Source organism: Mytilus galloprovincialis, chromosome 4, assembly GCF_965363235.1.
Source record: "Mytilus galloprovincialis chromosome 4, xbMytGall1.hap1.1, whole genome shotgun sequence".
NCBI lineage: Eukaryota > Metazoa > Mollusca > Bivalvia > Mytilida > Mytilidae > Mytilus > Mytilus galloprovincialis.
In genome coordinates this window covers 68,678,081-68,697,381 of record NC_134841.1, presented here as the reverse complement: position 1 = coordinate 68,697,381, position 19,301 = coordinate 68,678,081, and the positions used below count along the sequence as shown (strand labels likewise).

The 19,301-nt window shown below is 32.2% G+C and overlaps 1 protein-coding gene across 1 annotated transcript in view; it reads left to right on the top strand.

The window, feature by feature from the left end:
• The window catches only part of LOC143073743 (uncharacterized), a 92,591-nt gene that overhangs the window by 47,447 nt on the left and 25,843 nt on the right, over window positions 1-19,301 (top strand). The window contains exons 20-24 of the mRNA XM_076249501.1: window positions 6,566-6,689; window positions 8,993-9,098; window positions 10,199-10,239; window positions 14,348-14,483; window positions 18,792-18,890. Of these exons, the coding sequence (XP_076105616.1) occupies window positions 6,566-6,689; window positions 8,993-9,098; window positions 10,199-10,239; window positions 14,348-14,483; window positions 18,792-18,890 (506 nt within the window). The remainder of the gene's footprint in view (window positions 1-6,565; window positions 6,690-8,992; window positions 9,099-10,198; window positions 10,240-14,347; window positions 14,484-18,791; window positions 18,891-19,301) is intronic.

The following is a 19,301-nucleotide window of genomic DNA, read 5'->3' as shown; positions in this document are numbered from 1 at the left end:
GCATATTGTTATTTCACACATATTTTACTGAATATATGATGTTTTATTTAAAATGATATCTGATTCTTATGAATATAGAATACTTTTAGAAAGAAAAACTATATGAAAGCTTAGTTTGGACATTTTTATAGCAATTCAAAATGATGACAGTTCCTTCACCATGGAAATAACTATAATATATACCTATACAAACTGATAGACTCATTTTGTCACTACATCATTAAAGTGGAGTTAAAGTCTTATGGGATTGTAAGTATGTTTTATTTTATCACCTTGCACTTTCACATTTTCGCTGAACAAATTGTTCAATATTTTGACCAGTTGAACAATTTGGTTTAATAAAACAAATTGCAATTTGGTCAAAATTTTGAATGAGTTGCAATTGCTGAATAGCAACACTAAGTCAAGTCACTGTATCAGTATTCAAAACTTGGATATATATAGATATTTATCAACTAATATGAATTTGCGGGATATAGTTCGGCTTAACCTATATATAGTTTTTTTGTCATTCTGGAGGAGTTTCTGTGAATAATCTATTTCTTTAAAATAAATGAAATAAATCTAATTTATAACAAATAATGCAATTTTCTGTTTTGTGATTTTTAATCATATAAGACAGTCAAAATTTATATTTTAAAACTGCGCCTGTGAAGCTTTTGCTTAACTGGAACGATTCCTGATACTTCGCTGTTACTGACATAATTCTGTGTAACAGATGCTTACAATGATTTTAGTACATGTACAATTTCCCTATTGCATATTTTTTTCCTTCACTAGAACAAATTTATCAAATCCTGAAGAAAGTATGACATATTAAGACCACCTTTGTCATCCGTATTCATACGTAGGTAAACCTACTACCGTATTTGTTTGTTATGACGCCATGTCTTTGTTTACCAGCTTTCAGAACATGTAGTTTGAATGAGGATGCACTTGGTGGTAGGCGTGACACGATAAAATCTTTTTGGAGCACCGATCTACGTTTCAATACGAATTTTGTTTAATTTGTGATAAACCCGCCATCTATTGATGATTTCGATAGCGTTAAAAGAGAGTTTTCTTAGGAACAAAGATAGATGATGAGCTATAGAACCTGTAAGAGCATGAACTGCTGGTAAAGGTACATATATGTAATAAAAGCAACTATACATGCACAATAAACATGGTGCATCGCCAACCATAATTCCCACTGGTTATAGAACTCGTTAACAGCACACAGTTGTTCCATGTCTAGAATACAACGAAGTGTCAGGTCATCGTTGATCCTCTGACATTACTCCTCTTTAATTGTTAATCTGTACTTGAATACGAAGCCTGATGATATTATATTATAAGCCCGGTACCTTTGATAAGTATGATTAAAAGGACACTATGATCTCTGTATACCAGAGACTAAATGCTAAATGAGGTAAACAACTAAAGCTTATTGTATGGCCTAAAACAAGAAGCAATAGCCAACACTGTATAATAAGCTACAAAGGTTCTTAAGCAATTTTAATTAGATTCCTTAAAGCTTGATTCATGCTCAAAACTAGAAACAAAAGCAATAATCATAAAAAGCAACTAACGACAACCATAATGAATAACAAATCAATTTGAAAGATATTAGGCATATGATCGATTGTTTATGTTAGACACGCGTTTCGCCAACATAAAGACTCATTGGTGACGCTCGAACCAAGTAACAGTTCGAAGAATATTTAAAAACATGTAATCCTATTTAAAATACGGCTTAGGAAATTATACCCCCTGAGGTAGAACATTTATTGTATTTCAAATATCTATACAGAGAGTTCAAAATTGTCAACTGAATGAATAGATATCCCGATATATAAAAGTATTTATAGTATGTCAACATACAGGCTCTTGGCGTGGCCCTAGCACGTACAGTATGCTTCCTCTAATTTATCGGTCGTCCAACTGTCTATATCAATCTGCTCAGCTCTTAATAAAACTCCATATCACGGCTTTGTGACGTCAAATACGTTGACCTGGCCTTAATAACTTTGACCCGGACATATCAGCGACGTCATAATGTTTGAACCGACGTTGATAAGTTTGACCCGAACTTATCAAGTCAACTTCCGGTTGCTGGTGAAACTAAGACAATGCTTCAAAAAGACGCAAATACAGCCCGATAAATCGATTATCAGGTTATCGGCATATTAATATTGTAAAATATCAGCTGCTTGGCATAATATAAAGGCTTTTTGATCTTGTTGGCTGTGCTTACTCGACAAAAAGCTTCATATTATGTCTCGCAGCTGATATTTTACGATATCAACATGCAGACAACCTGATAATCAGAACATATTGATCAAATTTGCACCATCAGTAGGTCTACCGTATGCGATGGTTAAAACGGTAGGAAATTTAAAATGTGGACATATCTCACGTTCAAGTTCATGGGGAAAATATCAGATTTGACACATTTTTGTGTACTTTTAGTTGCAAAACGTGCATTGATCCAATTGAGAAAGAAGTATTTTTCAATAGTTATTCATAATCTCTGCTTTTTAGCTCACCTGGCCCGAAGGGCCAAGTGAGCTATTCCCATCACTTTGCGTCCGGCGTCCGGCGTCGTCGTCCGGCGTCCGGCGTCCGTCGTCGTCGTCCGTCGTCGTTAACTTTTACAAAAATCTTCTCCTCTGAAACTACTGGGCCAAATCAAACCAAACTTGGCCACAATCATCATTGGGGTATCTAGTTTAAAAAATGTGTGGCGTGACCCGGTCAACCAACCAAGATGGCCGCCACGGCTAAAAATAGAACATAGGGGTAAAATGCAGTTTTTGGCTTATAACTCAAAAACCAAAGCATTAAGAGCAAATCTGACATGGGGTAAAAATGATTATCAGGTCAAGATCTATCTGGCCTGAAATTTTCAGATGAATCGGTCAATCGGTTGTTGGGTTGCTGCCCCTGAATTGGTAATTTTGAGGAAATTTTGCTGTTTTTGGTTATTATCTTGAATATTATTATAGATAGAGATAAACTGTTAACAGCAATAATGTTCAGCAAAGTAAGATCTACAAATAAGTCCACATGACCAAAATGGTCAGTTGACCCGTTTAGGAGTTATTGCCCTTTATAGTCAATTTTTAACCATTTTTCGTAAATTAAAGTTATCTTTTACAAAAATCTTCTCCTCTGAAACTACTGGGCCAAATTAATTCAAACTTGGCCACAATCATCTTTGGGGTATCTAGTTTAAAAAATGTGTGGCGTGACCTGGTCAACCAACCAAGATGGCCGCCACTGCTAAAAATAGAACATAGGGGTAAAATGCAGTTTTTGGCTTATAACTCAAAAAACAAAGCATTTTGAGGAAATCTGACATGGGGATAAAAATGTTTATCAGGTCAAGATCTATCTTCCCTGAAATTTTCAGATGAATCGGTCAATGGGTTGTTGGGTTGCTGCCCCTGAATTGGTAATTTTGAGGAAATTTTGCTGTTTTTGGTTATTATCTTGAATATTATTATAGATAGAGATAAACTGTAAACAGCAATAATGTTCAGCAAAGTAAGATCTACAAATAAGTCAACATGACCAAAATGGTCAGTTGACCGGTTTAGGAGTTATTGCCCTTTATAGTCAATTTTTAACCATTTTTCGTAAATTAAAGTTATCTTTTACAAAAAGCTTCTCCTCTGAAACTACTGGGCCAAATTAATTCAAACTTGGCCACAATCATCTTTGGGGTATCTAGTTTAAAAAATGTGTGGCGTGACCTGGTCAACCAACCAAGATGGCCGCCACCGCTAAAAATAGAACATAGGGGTAAAATGCAGTTTTTGGCTTATAACTCAAAAACCAAAGCATTTTGAGGAAATCTGACATGGGGATATAAATGTTTATCAGGTCAAGATCTATCTGCCCTGAAATTTTCAGATGAATCGGTCAATCGGTTGTTGGGTTGCTGCCCCTGAATTGGTAATTTTGAGGAATTTTTGCTGTTTTTTGTTATTATCTTGAATATTATTATAGATAGAGATAAATTGTAAACAGCAATAATGTTCAGCAAAGTAAGATCTACAAATAAGTCAGCATGACCAAAATGGTCAGTTGACCCCTTTAGGAGTTATTGCCCTTTATAGTCAATCTTTAACCATTTTTCATAAATCTAAGTAATCTTTTACAAAATCTCCACTGAAACTACTAGGCCACAATCATCTTTGGGGTATCTAGTTTGAAAAATGTGTCCGATGACCTGGCCATTCAACCAAGATGGCCGCCACGGCTAAAAATAGAACATAGGGGTAAAATGCAGTTTCTGGCTTATAACTATGAAACCAAAGCATCTAGAGCAAATCTGACAAGAAGTTAAATTGTTAATCAAGTCAATATCTATCTGCCCTGAATTTTTCAGATGAATTGGACAACTGATTGTTGGGTTGCTGCCCTCCAATTGGTAATTTTTAAAGAAATTTTGCCGTTTTTGGTTATCTTGAATACTATTATAGATAGCGATAAACTGTAAACAGCAATAATGTTCAGCAAAGTAAGATCTACAAATAAGTCAACATGACCTAAATGGTCAATTGACCCCTTAAGGAGTTATTGCCCTTTATAGTCAATTTTTAACAATTTTCATTAATTTGGTAAATTTATGTAAATTTTTACTAAATATAGTTCTCTGTTACTAATGGGCAAAGTTCATTATAGATATAATTGTAAGAAGCAAAATCGTTCAGTAAAGTAAGAACTTCAAACACATCACCATCACCAAAATACAATTTTGTCATGAATCCATTTGTGTCCTTTGTTTAATATGCACATAGACCAAGGTGAGCGACACAGGCTCTTTAGAGCCTCTAGTTGTAAGTGCAAATTGACTAAGAACAATAAGATATTGGTTTTCTACCAAGAAAAAACGTTGACATCTCAGCTTCTATGGTCCTTTTAATTTTTTTTATATACTGTGCATGATATTGTACCAAAAAAATGCCTTCATGGTTATTCATACTCTTTTCAAAGCGTTTAGGTCCGTTAACTTGAGGGAAATTAACAGAGAAAGCGATTTCGGAAATTTGATTGAAAAGGGGGAGTGTGTAAAAATGTAAAAAAATCCAGAATAATACAGTGATAACGATATGTATTAAACAAGTAATGAACTTTGAATAATACGAACATCATATATTTGGGTTTCAAGCCGAAAATATCTAAGAAATGAAAAAAAAAATATGAAAATTGGCACCATTTTTAAAAAAACTTCCAAAATTGTTAAAAAAAGCTTCTTTTTTTTTTTCGCAAAAATTACTTCTTTTATTTTTGAAAAGTATTTTTTTATATATTGACATGTTAAACGTACATAATTTTTGCATTGTGACAACAGAAAATAAATCTAAATGTTATTTTTTCACACTTCAATACTGTTGGTCATTTTTCAATTTGGAATTATTTCTCGATTTTAATTCAATTTTTACAAAAATTGCATCGTACGATTTTTTTACGACTGACCAAAAATGGAAGTTCAGATATTATACTAAAACATATAAAAAAAATCAGCTGTGTGTTAGTTGGGTGCATTAAAGTCACTAAGTAAGCGTCTTTTCTGAAAATGTCACTTGCCTAACAGTTATATAAGAGTTGCAGTATATAAAGAATAATCATACATTGTCTCGAAATATCAATCTGTTATTTGTACTCCGCTCGACAATGTATGGTTATTCTATATATATGTTCCTAACGTAATAAATGGTATAGAATATTTGTTCCAACAGGAACAGATATCATGACATTGTTTATAACAAAGTTTCCATTGGAACTTCTGTTAGGTGGAACAAATATACATTGACATTATGACTGATTTCTGATGAATACTAGTATGTTTTATTATGCAAACAGAAACTGTCTTTAACATTAAAAGTCTTTTTTGGAAAAAAATCATTTTTTAAAACTATTTACCTGTATTTACCTGTATTATTGATGTTAAGGAAAGGTGTCAATGTAAATATAACGGAATTTGATGAGACTGTCATTAAAATGAGAAGGTTAGCGCTATAGAACCAGGTTTAATCCACCATTTTCTACATTTGAAAATGCCTTTACCAAGTCAGGAATATGACAGTTCTTGTCCATTCGTTTTTGATACGTTTTGTTAATTGATTTTCCCATGTGATTATGGACTTTCCGAATTGATTTTCCTCTAAGTTCAGTATTTTTGTGATTTTACTTTTTTCTTATTGGAGCAAATGAAATATGGTTTGTGGTGCAAATGAAATGCCAATTGGCGCAAAAGCTAAGCACTGGTTTTCATGAACATTGCGAAAAAATGTAGTTATAAGTATTGAAAACTTCTTTTTGTAATTTCATCATTATTCATAGGGTTTTAAAAGTGTTGACCGTGTACACATATTAAGAATGAAGTGCTTCCATATGCTTCATACCAAATGAACTTCAGTCAACACTTTTACACCCTAATGAATTTACAAAAAAAAGAATTTAAGAAAGATAATTTATACAATTTATTTTAGTACATACTGTAATTAAAATTATAAAGAAAGTTGATGTTGAAAAAAAGTAATTAATTTGAATGTTGATTTTTTATATTTTCCAGTTTTTTTTTAAAAGAGAGGTCTAAACTAGGTTTAGTGGACATTGCTACCACACAATGGAATATAGGCAGTCTCCTCCATTCTAAACAAGAGGATGACATATCGTGTGGCTTGTACGTTCTGAAAGTAAGTTTTATGTTTAAATTCGGATGAATTTTTTTTTTTTTCATTAAATTACATGTCTACCTAATTCTCTCTAAAAATATTAGATCATATAATATGAGATTCAATGGTCACAGCTATGTCCAATTGAGAATCAAATGAAACTTAACCACAGTGTCATCTGCTATTGTTCAATTTATTGTCAGTATGAACAGATTGAGAAAATATTATTGATATTGAAAATATTAAACATCACATGCAGTTTATTTTAATTTAAAACATGTATTTAGAAGATGATTTTTTAATGGGGTTAAATGATATCAGAGTGATAGATTTTTCTGAGCAGAATTAATGGTCCTGTGAATTAAAACTACACAGAGAACAATAACTTTTGTATATATTGAATGGGACAAAAGATTAAATAGAGTGAAAATTAGAAGATTAATCCGTGGAAAAGTTTTATTTGGTTTGCAATAAAATTCTACAAAGTAGGACCCATTTTCATGATTGAAAATAGTGCATGCTTATATAAAATGAAAAACCAAGTTCAACAGCTTTGTCCCAAACCTGTTTTTATTCTGTTTATACTTCTAAGCAAGAATCGTTTAACATGTCTTGACTGATCTCTGACTAGTGTAAAACAGATGATATCGTTTGCACTGCATTTTTTCAGCGTTTGGTTCGAGCCCCAAAAGAGAAAGCATCCAAGTAGTTGCAAGATAGTCCCTCAATAGAATAAGGAGCAATATATAGGAAAGATTCGGGTGGCAATTAATAGCTCATTGCAAAAACAATGTCTATTAGGGGACAACTTATTATTTATATGTTTGAATCTGTAAACACTTGAATTCCTGCTTTACTAAAATCAAAATGATTTTAATTTCCCATTCTAGTGCAAAAACTTGATATATGTAAAATTTAATGTTCAAACTATAATAGTTTTAAAATAGATATCTTGATCACAAAATGTGAAGCATAAAGGATAAAGATCGGGTAACCATCAAAGGAACTTTATGGTATCGTTTATCTTGTACCATTGTAAAAAATTCCAGGTGGTATATCTCCCTACTTATCTATAATACCAGATTTCTACATTTTACAGGTTTTTGTCATAACTGAACTGTTCTATCTCCAAAATCAAATTGAATTATAATTGCTTATCTTCTAGTTTGACACAGGAAGTTTAGAGAAAAATAGTCTTACATGGTGGTCAGTTAACCTCTAAAATCGGGAAAAAGCTGGAAAGAAAGCAAAAAAGTGAGGTGTTCAATCAACTACTCTTACAGCTTTCAACTCAGATAACTGGAAATTTCATAGAAAGATTTTGCACATATTGGGATAAAAACAAGCCATTGTCAACCATATATTTTATTAAGCAATAGAATTTATATATAAGGAACAATAAATTATTGTGCTTTTCTAGAAATTTGAAAATACAGAATAAAAATCATTGTTAAAACTACATTATTACTGTCAAAAGTCTGAGATTTATTATAGTTTTTACCAGGATTTTGAAAAAATAATTCTTACTTAAATCGAATGAAAGTGTAAATGACCCTGTCAATTTTCTAAAGAAAACACATCAAGTTATCCAGCTTAAATAAATATTAGGTATAAGTGCCAATGAGAAATAAAGGCAACAGTAGTATACCGCTGTTCAAAACTCATAAATCCATGGACAAAAAACAAAATCGGGTAAAAAACTAAAACTGAGGGAAAGGCATTTAATATAAGAGGAGAACAACGACACAACATTTAAATGTAAAACACACACACAGAAACGGACTAAGCATTAGACAAAATATGATGAGAATAACAAATATAACATCAAAACCAAATACATGAATTTGGGATAGAAAAGTACCGTGAAACGTCTTGTAGTAATGTGAATTCACACTCAAAAATAAGAGAAAACAAACGACACAACGGAAACACAACATTAAAATGTAACACAACGAACTATATTATAACAATGGCCATCTTAGTTGCAATTTGTAATGATAAAAAGGTGGCAAATGAAATTGTAAAATAATGGTTCTAGGTTTTTAACATCTTTTTCCAAGTGCCTTCCCTTAGTACCATAAAAAAGATGTGGTATGATTGTCAATGTGACAACTCTCCACAAGAGGCTCAAATGACACAGATATTAACAACTATTGGTCATGGTAAGGCCCTTCGACAATTATCAAAGCTAATACCAGATAATCAGCTATAAAAGGCCCTGAAATGACAATGTAAAGCAATTCAAACAAGAAAACTAACATCCTTATTTTTATAAAATATGTATGTTTTAAGTGAACAGCACTAAAACATGACTTTTATTTCAGATGGCTGAAAATGTTTTGTCTGGAACAACGCTAGAATTTGATATGTCTCAAAAAGATTTGAATGACTTCAGAATGTATGTGGGAAAATGTCTCCTGTCTGGAAAAGGTATATTGTAATACAAATAATCAGAAATGTTGCTATCAAATGGCATAGAAATTCATAAAAGTACAGTTGTTATTGTCATTATCAATCTCATTTTATAGATTAGTGATTTAGGTAAAATAAAGTTTTTATTGTCCCGTTTCTATCTTAAAGGACAAAGTAAGATAAGTCCTGTTTTTGGCCCCCCTATTTTCTCATTTTTCAAATTTTATTTGAAAACAGGCCTTATTGCATGTACCTTGTTCTTTCTTAGGCAGTAGGTCTATCTATATATTTGGTTCAAAGGTCAGTGCTGTGTCAAATATTCAATCACAATCCAAATTCAGAACTTCTTTAAGCTTAAGTATGGTGTCCATACGTGTTTCTCGTTTCTCTGGGTTTTTTTTATAGATTAGACCGTTGGTTTTCCCGTTTGAATGGTTTTACACTAGTAATTTTTGGGCCCTTTATAGCTTCTTGTTCGGTTTGAGCCAAGGCTCCGTTTTGAAGGCAGTACATTGACCTATAATGGTTTACTTTTTTTAAAATTGTTATTTGGATGGAGAGTTGTCTCATTGGCACTCACACCACATCTTCCTATATCTATTAGGCACCGTTGATTTTTTTATTTTAAATAACTTGACTAATAGGAGATGGCTCTGTGGAAATGTTTCAAGTGGTGTGCAATAATAATTTTCATTGTATACATACATTTTATATGCCGAATATTAATGCCCATTTATGAGCATAATGTTTTCTTGTCTGTATGTCCATTTGTTTGTCTGTTCGTTCATATGCCCGCTTTTGTTTAAAGTTTTTGGACAATGTAGTTCTTGATGAGTTAAAGTTCAATCAACTTGAAACTTAGTACACATGTACCTTGTAATATGATCTTTCTAATTTCACTGCCAAATTAGAGTTGTGACCCCAATTTTAGGTCTACTTAACATAGAAAATGATAGGTTGATTTGGGCATCTGTGTTCAAATGGACACATTCTTGTTCTCTTAGATTTAATGAGAATTAATTTTATTATGATCATAAAGTAGGCAAGACATTTTATTTCAGCCTGGGCACTCTCGGTTTTAATGTTTTGAAAATATATCAAAAATATTTGTTTTGTAGTTTCATCATTTCAAGAAGATATAACATCTATAGATTCGTCTGTGAGTATTAAAGAATTTAGAATATGAAACAAGTGTAGTTAAAGCATAATAAGTAGACAAATCTTGAAATAAGAATTTTTCAACTTCAAAGTACAAAGTTGTAAACAATTTATTTGCTAGTGGTAGATTCTATTTTATCTTTTGCTTGGTTAGTTATGACATTTTTATATCACAGGATGCTTGCCCAAATTTTTATACGCCCGTCAAAATTTTGATGGGACGTATTATTGTATACAAATGTTTGGCATCTGTCCGTCTATCAGTCTGTCTGTCCGGCGTAAACATGTTGCACCGCAACTTGCGAACGATTTATCCAAATTTTATGAAACTTGATGTACTTACTTCTTATGATGATCAAATGATCTGTATACTTTTTGGTGAAAATAAGATGAACACTTTTTGAGTTACAGGACTTTGTAACTAAAACAGGGGTGTGTTTTTTTCACATGTTGCACCTTATCTCAGACACGATTTTTGATTATGGCTTAAAACTTTACACACTTTCTTAGTTATAATAATCTTAAAATCGGAGGGGGTTTACACATGTTGTGCTGTATCTCAAAAATGATTTATGATTATTGCTTTAAAATTTACACACTTCTTTGTTATATTAATCTAAAGATCTGTTTTGGTTTTAATTCAAAATTTTATTTTAATTATATATTGTTTTTTTGTAAAAAAAAAAAAAGGGGGGGGGGGTTCACATGACCTGGTGTAACTACAAAACAATATATTATTATTGCTTAAAACTTTCTCAGAAATTATATCTGATTATTGCATAAAACTTCCACACAAGACAACAGGCAAACTTGTCAAAATGAAGTTTTGATCATGCTTTTTTCAAAACTGTATTAAAAAGTATGGGTCACCGGACTTTTTTTCACTCTACAGGTTGTGCAAAATTGTCAGATTGTGTATAGATTATGCATGGAAAATCAAATTGTGTGTGATAAAAAGAAAACGTACTATTAGAACTGATAAAATGTGAGAAGATTGCTCTTATAACATGCTTTCAGATAAGAAAAAGAAAAAATGAGGTCATCAATTTTGTTTTCTTGCTACATATCAATATAGGTAAATTTATTACACTTTCTATTATAAAAATTACTTTATCTGAGTTATCTCCCCTTATTTGGCAAAGTTGTAAAAAATCGAATCAAACACAAACAACGTGTTTTTGAGAAATTACAACTGTAGTTATGATAAAACACACAATTTTCTATATTTATATCAAAAGTCTTTTAAATTACATACAACTTTCAAAAGGAGTAGGTTCAGTAAGACCCCTTTTTGGCCCCAAAATATAGCAGTTTTACAAAATTGTGAAAATGTAATCTTTTAGCTATTTACTGGAAAGTAGAATGATTGTGCTTCATAAATATGGGCTGTTTTTTACAATACAATGCACAAATATCGGGTACTAGCATCATAAAGTCATGCTAAATTACTGAAATCTTCACAATTTTAGCATTTTAGCTAAATTTTTGAAGGTTTCCGTCCTAAATGAAAGTGGCCGCATTCGTGTTCATTCATAAAATTGAAATCTAAGTTGTATTTAATGATAATACAAAACATATATAAAGGTTGAGGATGAACACGGATGCGGCCACTTTCATTTTTGACAAAAAACATCTGAAAAGTGACGGTTTTTGGCATATTTGATAGATTTTTCATATTTAAGCTTAAATCTGAGTGTTTTTAATTACTAAATCAGTCAAAATCTTTCACAAACACGAATTAAATCAATTGAAGTAGACACTTAAGTGTTTAAAAAGTGTTCAAAATCTTTCTTTAGATGAACCTAAAATTTGAGGCCAAAATCTGCCCTTACCGGACCTACTTTTTTGTACATTTCATCAAATATCTAGACCAATTTTAGTTATCTGCTTCTTCAAAATCCAAGATGAAGGAAGACACCCGAGCAACCTTAATGTGATTTCAAACAAATTAATGAGGATCATATTTAAGTTTGTTTCATAACAGGGGGATTATCTGGAGAAAAATTAGACTTCATTTAGATGGACGTGTCTTAAAAATTAATACAGTAGATAAAAAAGAAATTTGTGGGGTTAGGGGAGTAAAAGATTGGAAATAGAAACGTATTTTCTGTTTATGTAACATTTTAAATTCAGATGATATAACATCTTTCTTGGTTCATCTTTCTCTAAGCATATCATTGAGCCGGGGAAATAATTTCAAAAGCAATTAATCTTTCAGTTATGATTTTTTTTTCATACACTGATTTCAAATTACACAATTTGTTAAAGTCTTAATCGTCATGGCTAATTAAGTAAAAATTGGGAATTAATTTTGATAACAAAAATAAAAAAAAAATCTACTTTTTAATCGCAATTTTAGAATAAGTCTAAATATAAAAAAGTTATTAATTTAAAACTTACCAAAGTCGTATTTCTCCCTTTCTTTACCCTTCAAGAGACTTTCATAGGATACATGGATTGCGGAATATCGTCCACATTTCCAAAAGGTTCACGTAAATTGATTGCGTCATGTGTTTAAACAGTTATTGGCCAATCAAATCGGTATATTGGATTTAATTTGCATGGCTCACTGTGACCCTTTAACCCAAACTACATCGTTCAGGTTAAATAGGGTCACACAGCCGTGCAGATTAAATCCCATATACCGACTTGCTTGGTCAATAACTATAACAAATTTTATATCAGTATCTGCTTAAATAATCATATTTTCATCAATTTAAAAATCATAAGAAACTCTCAGCTGGAGAACCCAAACATATATTTATATTTATTTCCACAACCTCAACATTTCAACATTTCTCTACATATATAGTCTCCTTTCAAAGCAACATATTTATTACATCTTTTTAACCAGTCATCAAAAATGTTCTCAAACTGTTCTGTTTTCATTTTAAAGATTATGTTCATTACTTCCTGTCTTAGTACAGGTAAATCGTCGAACCTTTGTCCACGGAGAAAAGATATGCGTGGAATACCTTAAAATCCATTGACGCTAAGTCAGGGCGCTATATAATAATCATTACTTCCTGTCTTAGTACAGGTAAATCGTCGAACCTTTGTCTACGGAGAAAAATATATGCGTGGAATACCTTAAAATCCATTGACGCTAAGTCAGGGCTATATACAGAGGATTTTCCAGACATTAAAATCCAAGTAAATTAATTGCTTGATGACTTTTTAGAGGAGAGTCGGACAGTGCATTGTCTTGGTGACTGTTGTTTAGTTTCTGGATTGTAGTTATAAAACCAGCTTTCGTCGGTTGTTAATATGCTGTCTAGAAATCTTTTGTATCCAAGAGAAAAAAAATTAATAAATTGATTTGACAATTCCATTCTTTTTAATCTAATGTTCTGCTGTAAGAAGTCACATACTCAATACATAAATTATTTAAATCATTTGCTAAAATGGGGGTTGCTGGAGTCCAAAGAAATGTCACATTTGTCTGCATCTTTGCGAACTGTTAGTCGCTGGTCAATGTTGATAACTTTCAAAACTTCATCTTGTATGGCATTTAATTGCCTGAAAGATGGCATACCTTCCCGCTCATTGTCTTTCAAATGTCTCTTCTGTCCCAAAACATGTGTCACTTGAATACCAACGAACGACTAACTTTGCTATGTTTTTCAGACTTTAAACAATTTTGTGTGTTTCTATTTGCGTTTTTCCAATGTCTTTACAAAACTTTATAGCCTGCTGCTCCCTTTTCTGTAAATTTCCTATTTTTCAGTGATGCCGATTCTTTATTCAATGCTATAAAAATCGAGATTTCTCCAGCATTTCAAAATTTTGACCAATCAAATTTAGCACATTTTAATAATTTCAAGACTATTGTCATCATGCTGGTTATTTGATATTTTACTCTGGGTCCCCATTGCTTATATTTTATATGAAGGAAAAGCTTGTCCACAAACTTTACGGACAACCCTCTTAGATGTGTTAACAGTTTATTTTACATATCAATCTTCCCTCTTTTAATCTTCTGGATCATAAAGAACACTATTATTAATTCATATTAACAGAATTTGTAACATGAGATTTGCTACCAGGGTTTTGAGAATCAGAACACAAGGTTAGTACATAATGAATGAGGAACAATATTTATTTTCAAGATGGAACAGTTTGGTGAGATGTCCACTGACACTGGGAGCTCTGAAGATGTGCATATACAGACCGTAATTTCAGTGGACAAAAGTATTTGTGATGATGATGAACAGAGTACCTTAGAAGACAATACTTCTGCATTAGGTACTTCTATTGTTTTATACATCAGGCCTCGACAATAACGCTTGTCTGATTGTCCGGTACCAGAGGGAAAAAAGGTTGGACAAGTAAAAGCTATATCAAGCTTGTCCGTTTGGACAAGTGCAATTATTCTGCAGAAAATAAATTTAATCCAATTTTGATGAACAAAGTAATTATAAACAAAAAACAAGAAAACAAATATTAATTTGACATGTTTCTGGATTCTGTTCATTCAAATGCAAAACCTTTTCTTCAACATGTTTACTTGCAGTAGATAATTTTTAACTGGTTCTTAGTCAAGTACTTTTTAACAGGTAAAAGGTATACTATTCTAGGAAACCAATCTTATTAATCCGAATCAATGATGCGCTTTGTAGATAAGGTAACTTTACAGGACAGTAAGTTCGTCACCTCGAAAGATTCAGCTACAAGTTTAATAGACAATTTGGCAACGTAGGAGACAAATTTAGTAGACATGATTGATAGACAGTTTGACAAGGCAGGAGACATTTCCGGACCAAGACAAATCAGTACCTCATTTTGCTACCTTATTCTGTTGCTTATAATAAATACCGTCATTCAAAAGAAATACATAAAATTCTGTTAAATTGTTTAAATTCGTTTTGCTTCTTTAATCAACTAAAAATGTAAAAGGGTTATTTTTAATAGAAATTTTTTGGACAAGTAACAATTTCATTTGGACAAGTAAATTGTGGTATGAACTTGTCCTACAGGACAAGTTGAAAAAAAGTTATTGTAGAGGCCTGTACATATAGCTTAGGTAGCATGAAAAAAATTGACAATGTAATATAAACTTGATACAACCTGGATAAATTTAGTTGTAGTTATCAAATACATAAAGCTAAACATCCAGGGCTCAATAAACTGCAATTAAAAGTATTGGTTTTCTGGTTTGAATTGTTTCACCTTTTTAGCTCACCTGGCCCAACTAAGTGAGCTTTTCTCATCACTTTGCGTCCAGCATCGTCGTCATTTGTGAACTTTTACAAAAATCTTCTCCTCTGAAACTACTGGGCCAAATTACATCAAACTTGGCTACAATCATCATTAGAGTATCTAGTTTAAAAAATGTGTCTAGTGACCCGGCCAACCAACCAAGATGGGCACCATGGCTAAAAATAGAACATAGGGGTAAAATGCAGTTTTTGGCTTATATCTCAAAAACCAAAGCATTTAGAGCAAATCTGACATGGTGTAAAATTATTTATAAGGTCAAGATCTATCTGCCTTGAAATTTACAGATGAATCAGACAACTCATTGTTAGGTTGCTGCCCCTGAGTTGGTAATTTTAAGGAAATTTGGCCTGTTTTGGTTAATATCTTGAATATTATTATAGATAGAGATAAACTGTAAACAGTAATAATGTACAGCAAAGATAGACCTAAAAATGATTCAAAAGACCAAAATGGTCAATTGACCCCCTAAGAAGTTATTGCCATTTATAGTCAATTTTTAAATAACAATTTTCATAAAATTTGTAAATTTTTACTAACTTTTTTCACTGTAACTACTTGGCCAAGTTTATATAGATAGAGATAATTGTAAGCAGCAAGAATGTTCAGTAAAGTAAGATCTACAAACACATCACCATCACAGAAACACAATTTTGTCATGAATCCATCTGTGTCCTTTGTTTAATGTGCACACACACCAAGGTGAGCAACACAGGCTCTTAAGAGCCTTTAGTTTTTTATTATGCAGTTAAAGCTGCATAATATGCGAGGAACCTAGATTTATGTTCTACCCAATAAATGCTGAAATACTTGCCATTGTTATTATCTAGCTGGCTTCTATGTTATATAAAACTAATTGAACACTTTTTTAATACTTTTTATTCTGGATTACAAAAAATATGACCAGAAAAACCTTAAATGATCGTCGAATCATCCAAAAGTTTTGAAGTTACACATAGGAAGTAGTGCTCATTAGAAATTCTTGTGTAGTTTATTATGCTTTTGGCTAAGAAGTCAAAGACCAATTGTATGAAATATTTAATCGCTGAAAATCACTTAAGACAAGTAGTTTAGATTTCCCAAATGGCAAAAGTCGTAGGAATATTGTTTGTCATCAATACGTAGTATAACAAGGTCAGCAGTCTATTATATGATAAGTTCTACTGTTTATGCTGTTGGCAGCAATTTCAAATTTCAGGGGTGCAAATTAGTGGTGGTCCGAGGTCCGCGATCTTTCACTTTTGCAAGCGGAATTTTAACTTGCACAGTTGGTTTCTAGCTACCCCCGACGTAGTCACCTTTCACTTGTAAGAAAATAAGAAATAACTTTGCAAACTTTTTCACCAAAGTCTCCAAATAAACGATATAAAAACTTATTTTTATCATTATTATTTATGACAGAGATGTTCATTTTGTTCAACCGCTAGCATTATACAGAAAATCGCCGACAAATAATGTGTAAATTCGAGTAAAATCATATCTGATTGACAAAAACAACATTGTAAACACAATAACAATGGCTGCCGTGAAGACAAAATTTTGCAATATTGGATCCAATTCCGGAAGCCGATAAGGGTGATTCGGGGTTTTGGCGATCAGCTACAAAAAAATCCAAGCAGGGAAAAAATACATCTTTACACCTATGCATGGAAAATGAATATAAACACTAGAATTGTAAACCAAAAGATATATGTAAAAGAAAAAAAGCAGAAAATATTTTATACAGAAACTCAAAATTACTTTTTGACAAATTTTAATTTCAAAATCCAGTACCAAGTGACAGCTGGGAACAGTATATCTAACAATATATATGTTCATGGTCACAGTATAAACTTTCTTTATCAGTAATAAATGATGATAATGCATGTGAGATGCTTTTAAAGTGTTAACATATTACTGCAAGGCCAAAAATAAAATATTGTTTGTTTCCCCTCACCCGACCGACCCGGTAAAATCACCGCGACCCGAAAATTTTTATTGGCCATTCTTGTCCACAATTTTTTTTGATATGTTGGTTATTGGTGATATCTTTCCGATGCTGTAGTCAAGGTATTTTTGCATTGAAGCGTCTACATGATTCGGAATCAAGGAAAACAAACAAAATGCTTTGCCACACAATTTGTTTGTGTACAAGGGTGATCTTTTTTGAAAATTAAAAAAAAACTGAAGCATCTTTCAACCTGCTGAGTGCATCTTGATTTGCTTTGTGTCTAACATCTGTTCCTGTTTAAATGATAAAATCTTAAAGACTTTGATTAAAAATGGTCGGACTCGTGCTTTAAAATCTATCTACTTTGTCTCTGAACAGGTTGGGCACAAGTCAGGAAGTGTGGGATACATGTATTCCCTGCTTACAGGGAACGTCCCTGTTTTCTGGTGTAAAACAAACCCAGTTTAAATGGGGTTTCCTTTTTTGATTTATGGCATGAAAATTACAAAAGGGCACGTTATAACTGCATCGGTAGAATTCGTAAATACTTATTAAAAGTATTTTAGGAAATACAAAACATGAATATAAAGTGAAGCCTTGTTTCTTCTAGAACTCGAAGAAAACATACAAATCTTTGTTTTGGAATCAATTGACCAAGCTGCATGATCTATGTGTAACTGAACATAACTGAATTATTTTCAAAGTTCTCAAACAGGAGGGGTAGGGTGACCCCAGAGACTCCCCCTATACTTTATATAATTAGTTATATTGGCCTGAAGTAGTGAACATTTGTCTGATTCGTGTCTCATAACTTTTGTACTATAGAACACAAACTCAGTTTTCTTTCCAGGGAAACCAGTCCATTCATACTATTACATGTTTGTACCAGGTCAACTTGTACTACTAGCAGTCAAATAAAACCAATGTTAACTACCAAGTTGAACAACTGAAGTCATTGCGAACATGTACCACTGCAGACTCACCATAAAAAAATATACATTGATATATGAATTGTACTATATATGAATGTTTAATGGTGAAGCAACATTGCCACAACTTTTCATAATTACGTTTGCATTGGTTTTTGGTTAACTGCCTTCAGCACTTACAGCGCTTTGATTATTGTCAATCATTGGGTTGGCCAACTGATTACCATATTTGCCTTTGTGTTACTTAGTCTTAAGAGAATTGAATACGGATCAGATATAAAATGTACAGCTTGCTTGAATTTTTGTTGGAAACCCTGGTATAGTGCAAATAAGTTGGGTAGACTGTAAGATAAATCCAGCCTGATCAAAATGTACAAACTTGAGTAGTACATATTTAAAAATTACACAGTTGTAAATATCCAGCTATGTAGAATATATATGTTTATTGATCATAACAATTCATAAATATAATTACAGGTGACAATGTGGGAAATGTAAGATATCCATGTGCTATTTGTGGTAATGAATTTACAGATCTTCAAGATTTTCTTGATCATATGCAGAAACATCTGAAAGGTTAGTAAATGAAAGTATTGTATGTTTGCATTTGCTCAATTTGTCCTTACCAACAATCCAGAGTTTCAACATCATCATAAACTTTTTACATTTTGCATAGTATTAAGTGGAATGAAACTTTTTACATTTTGAAAAGTATTAAGTGGAATGAAACTTTTTACATTTTGAACTTCTGCTAGAGAACCACTGAATGGAATGGAACCAAACATAGCATGAATGTTCCTTAAAAGGTGCTGACCAAGTGTTGGTCCTTTGCAGCTGGTCCTTTATCCAAGATGGGAACCAGTGAGGACTTAATTCACTTGGCACAGGACCCTATAGACAATACATACACATCTTTACTTTTAGAGAACAATTGAATGAAATGAAACCAATCTGGTATTAGTCAATAAATTATGTTAATTGTCCTCT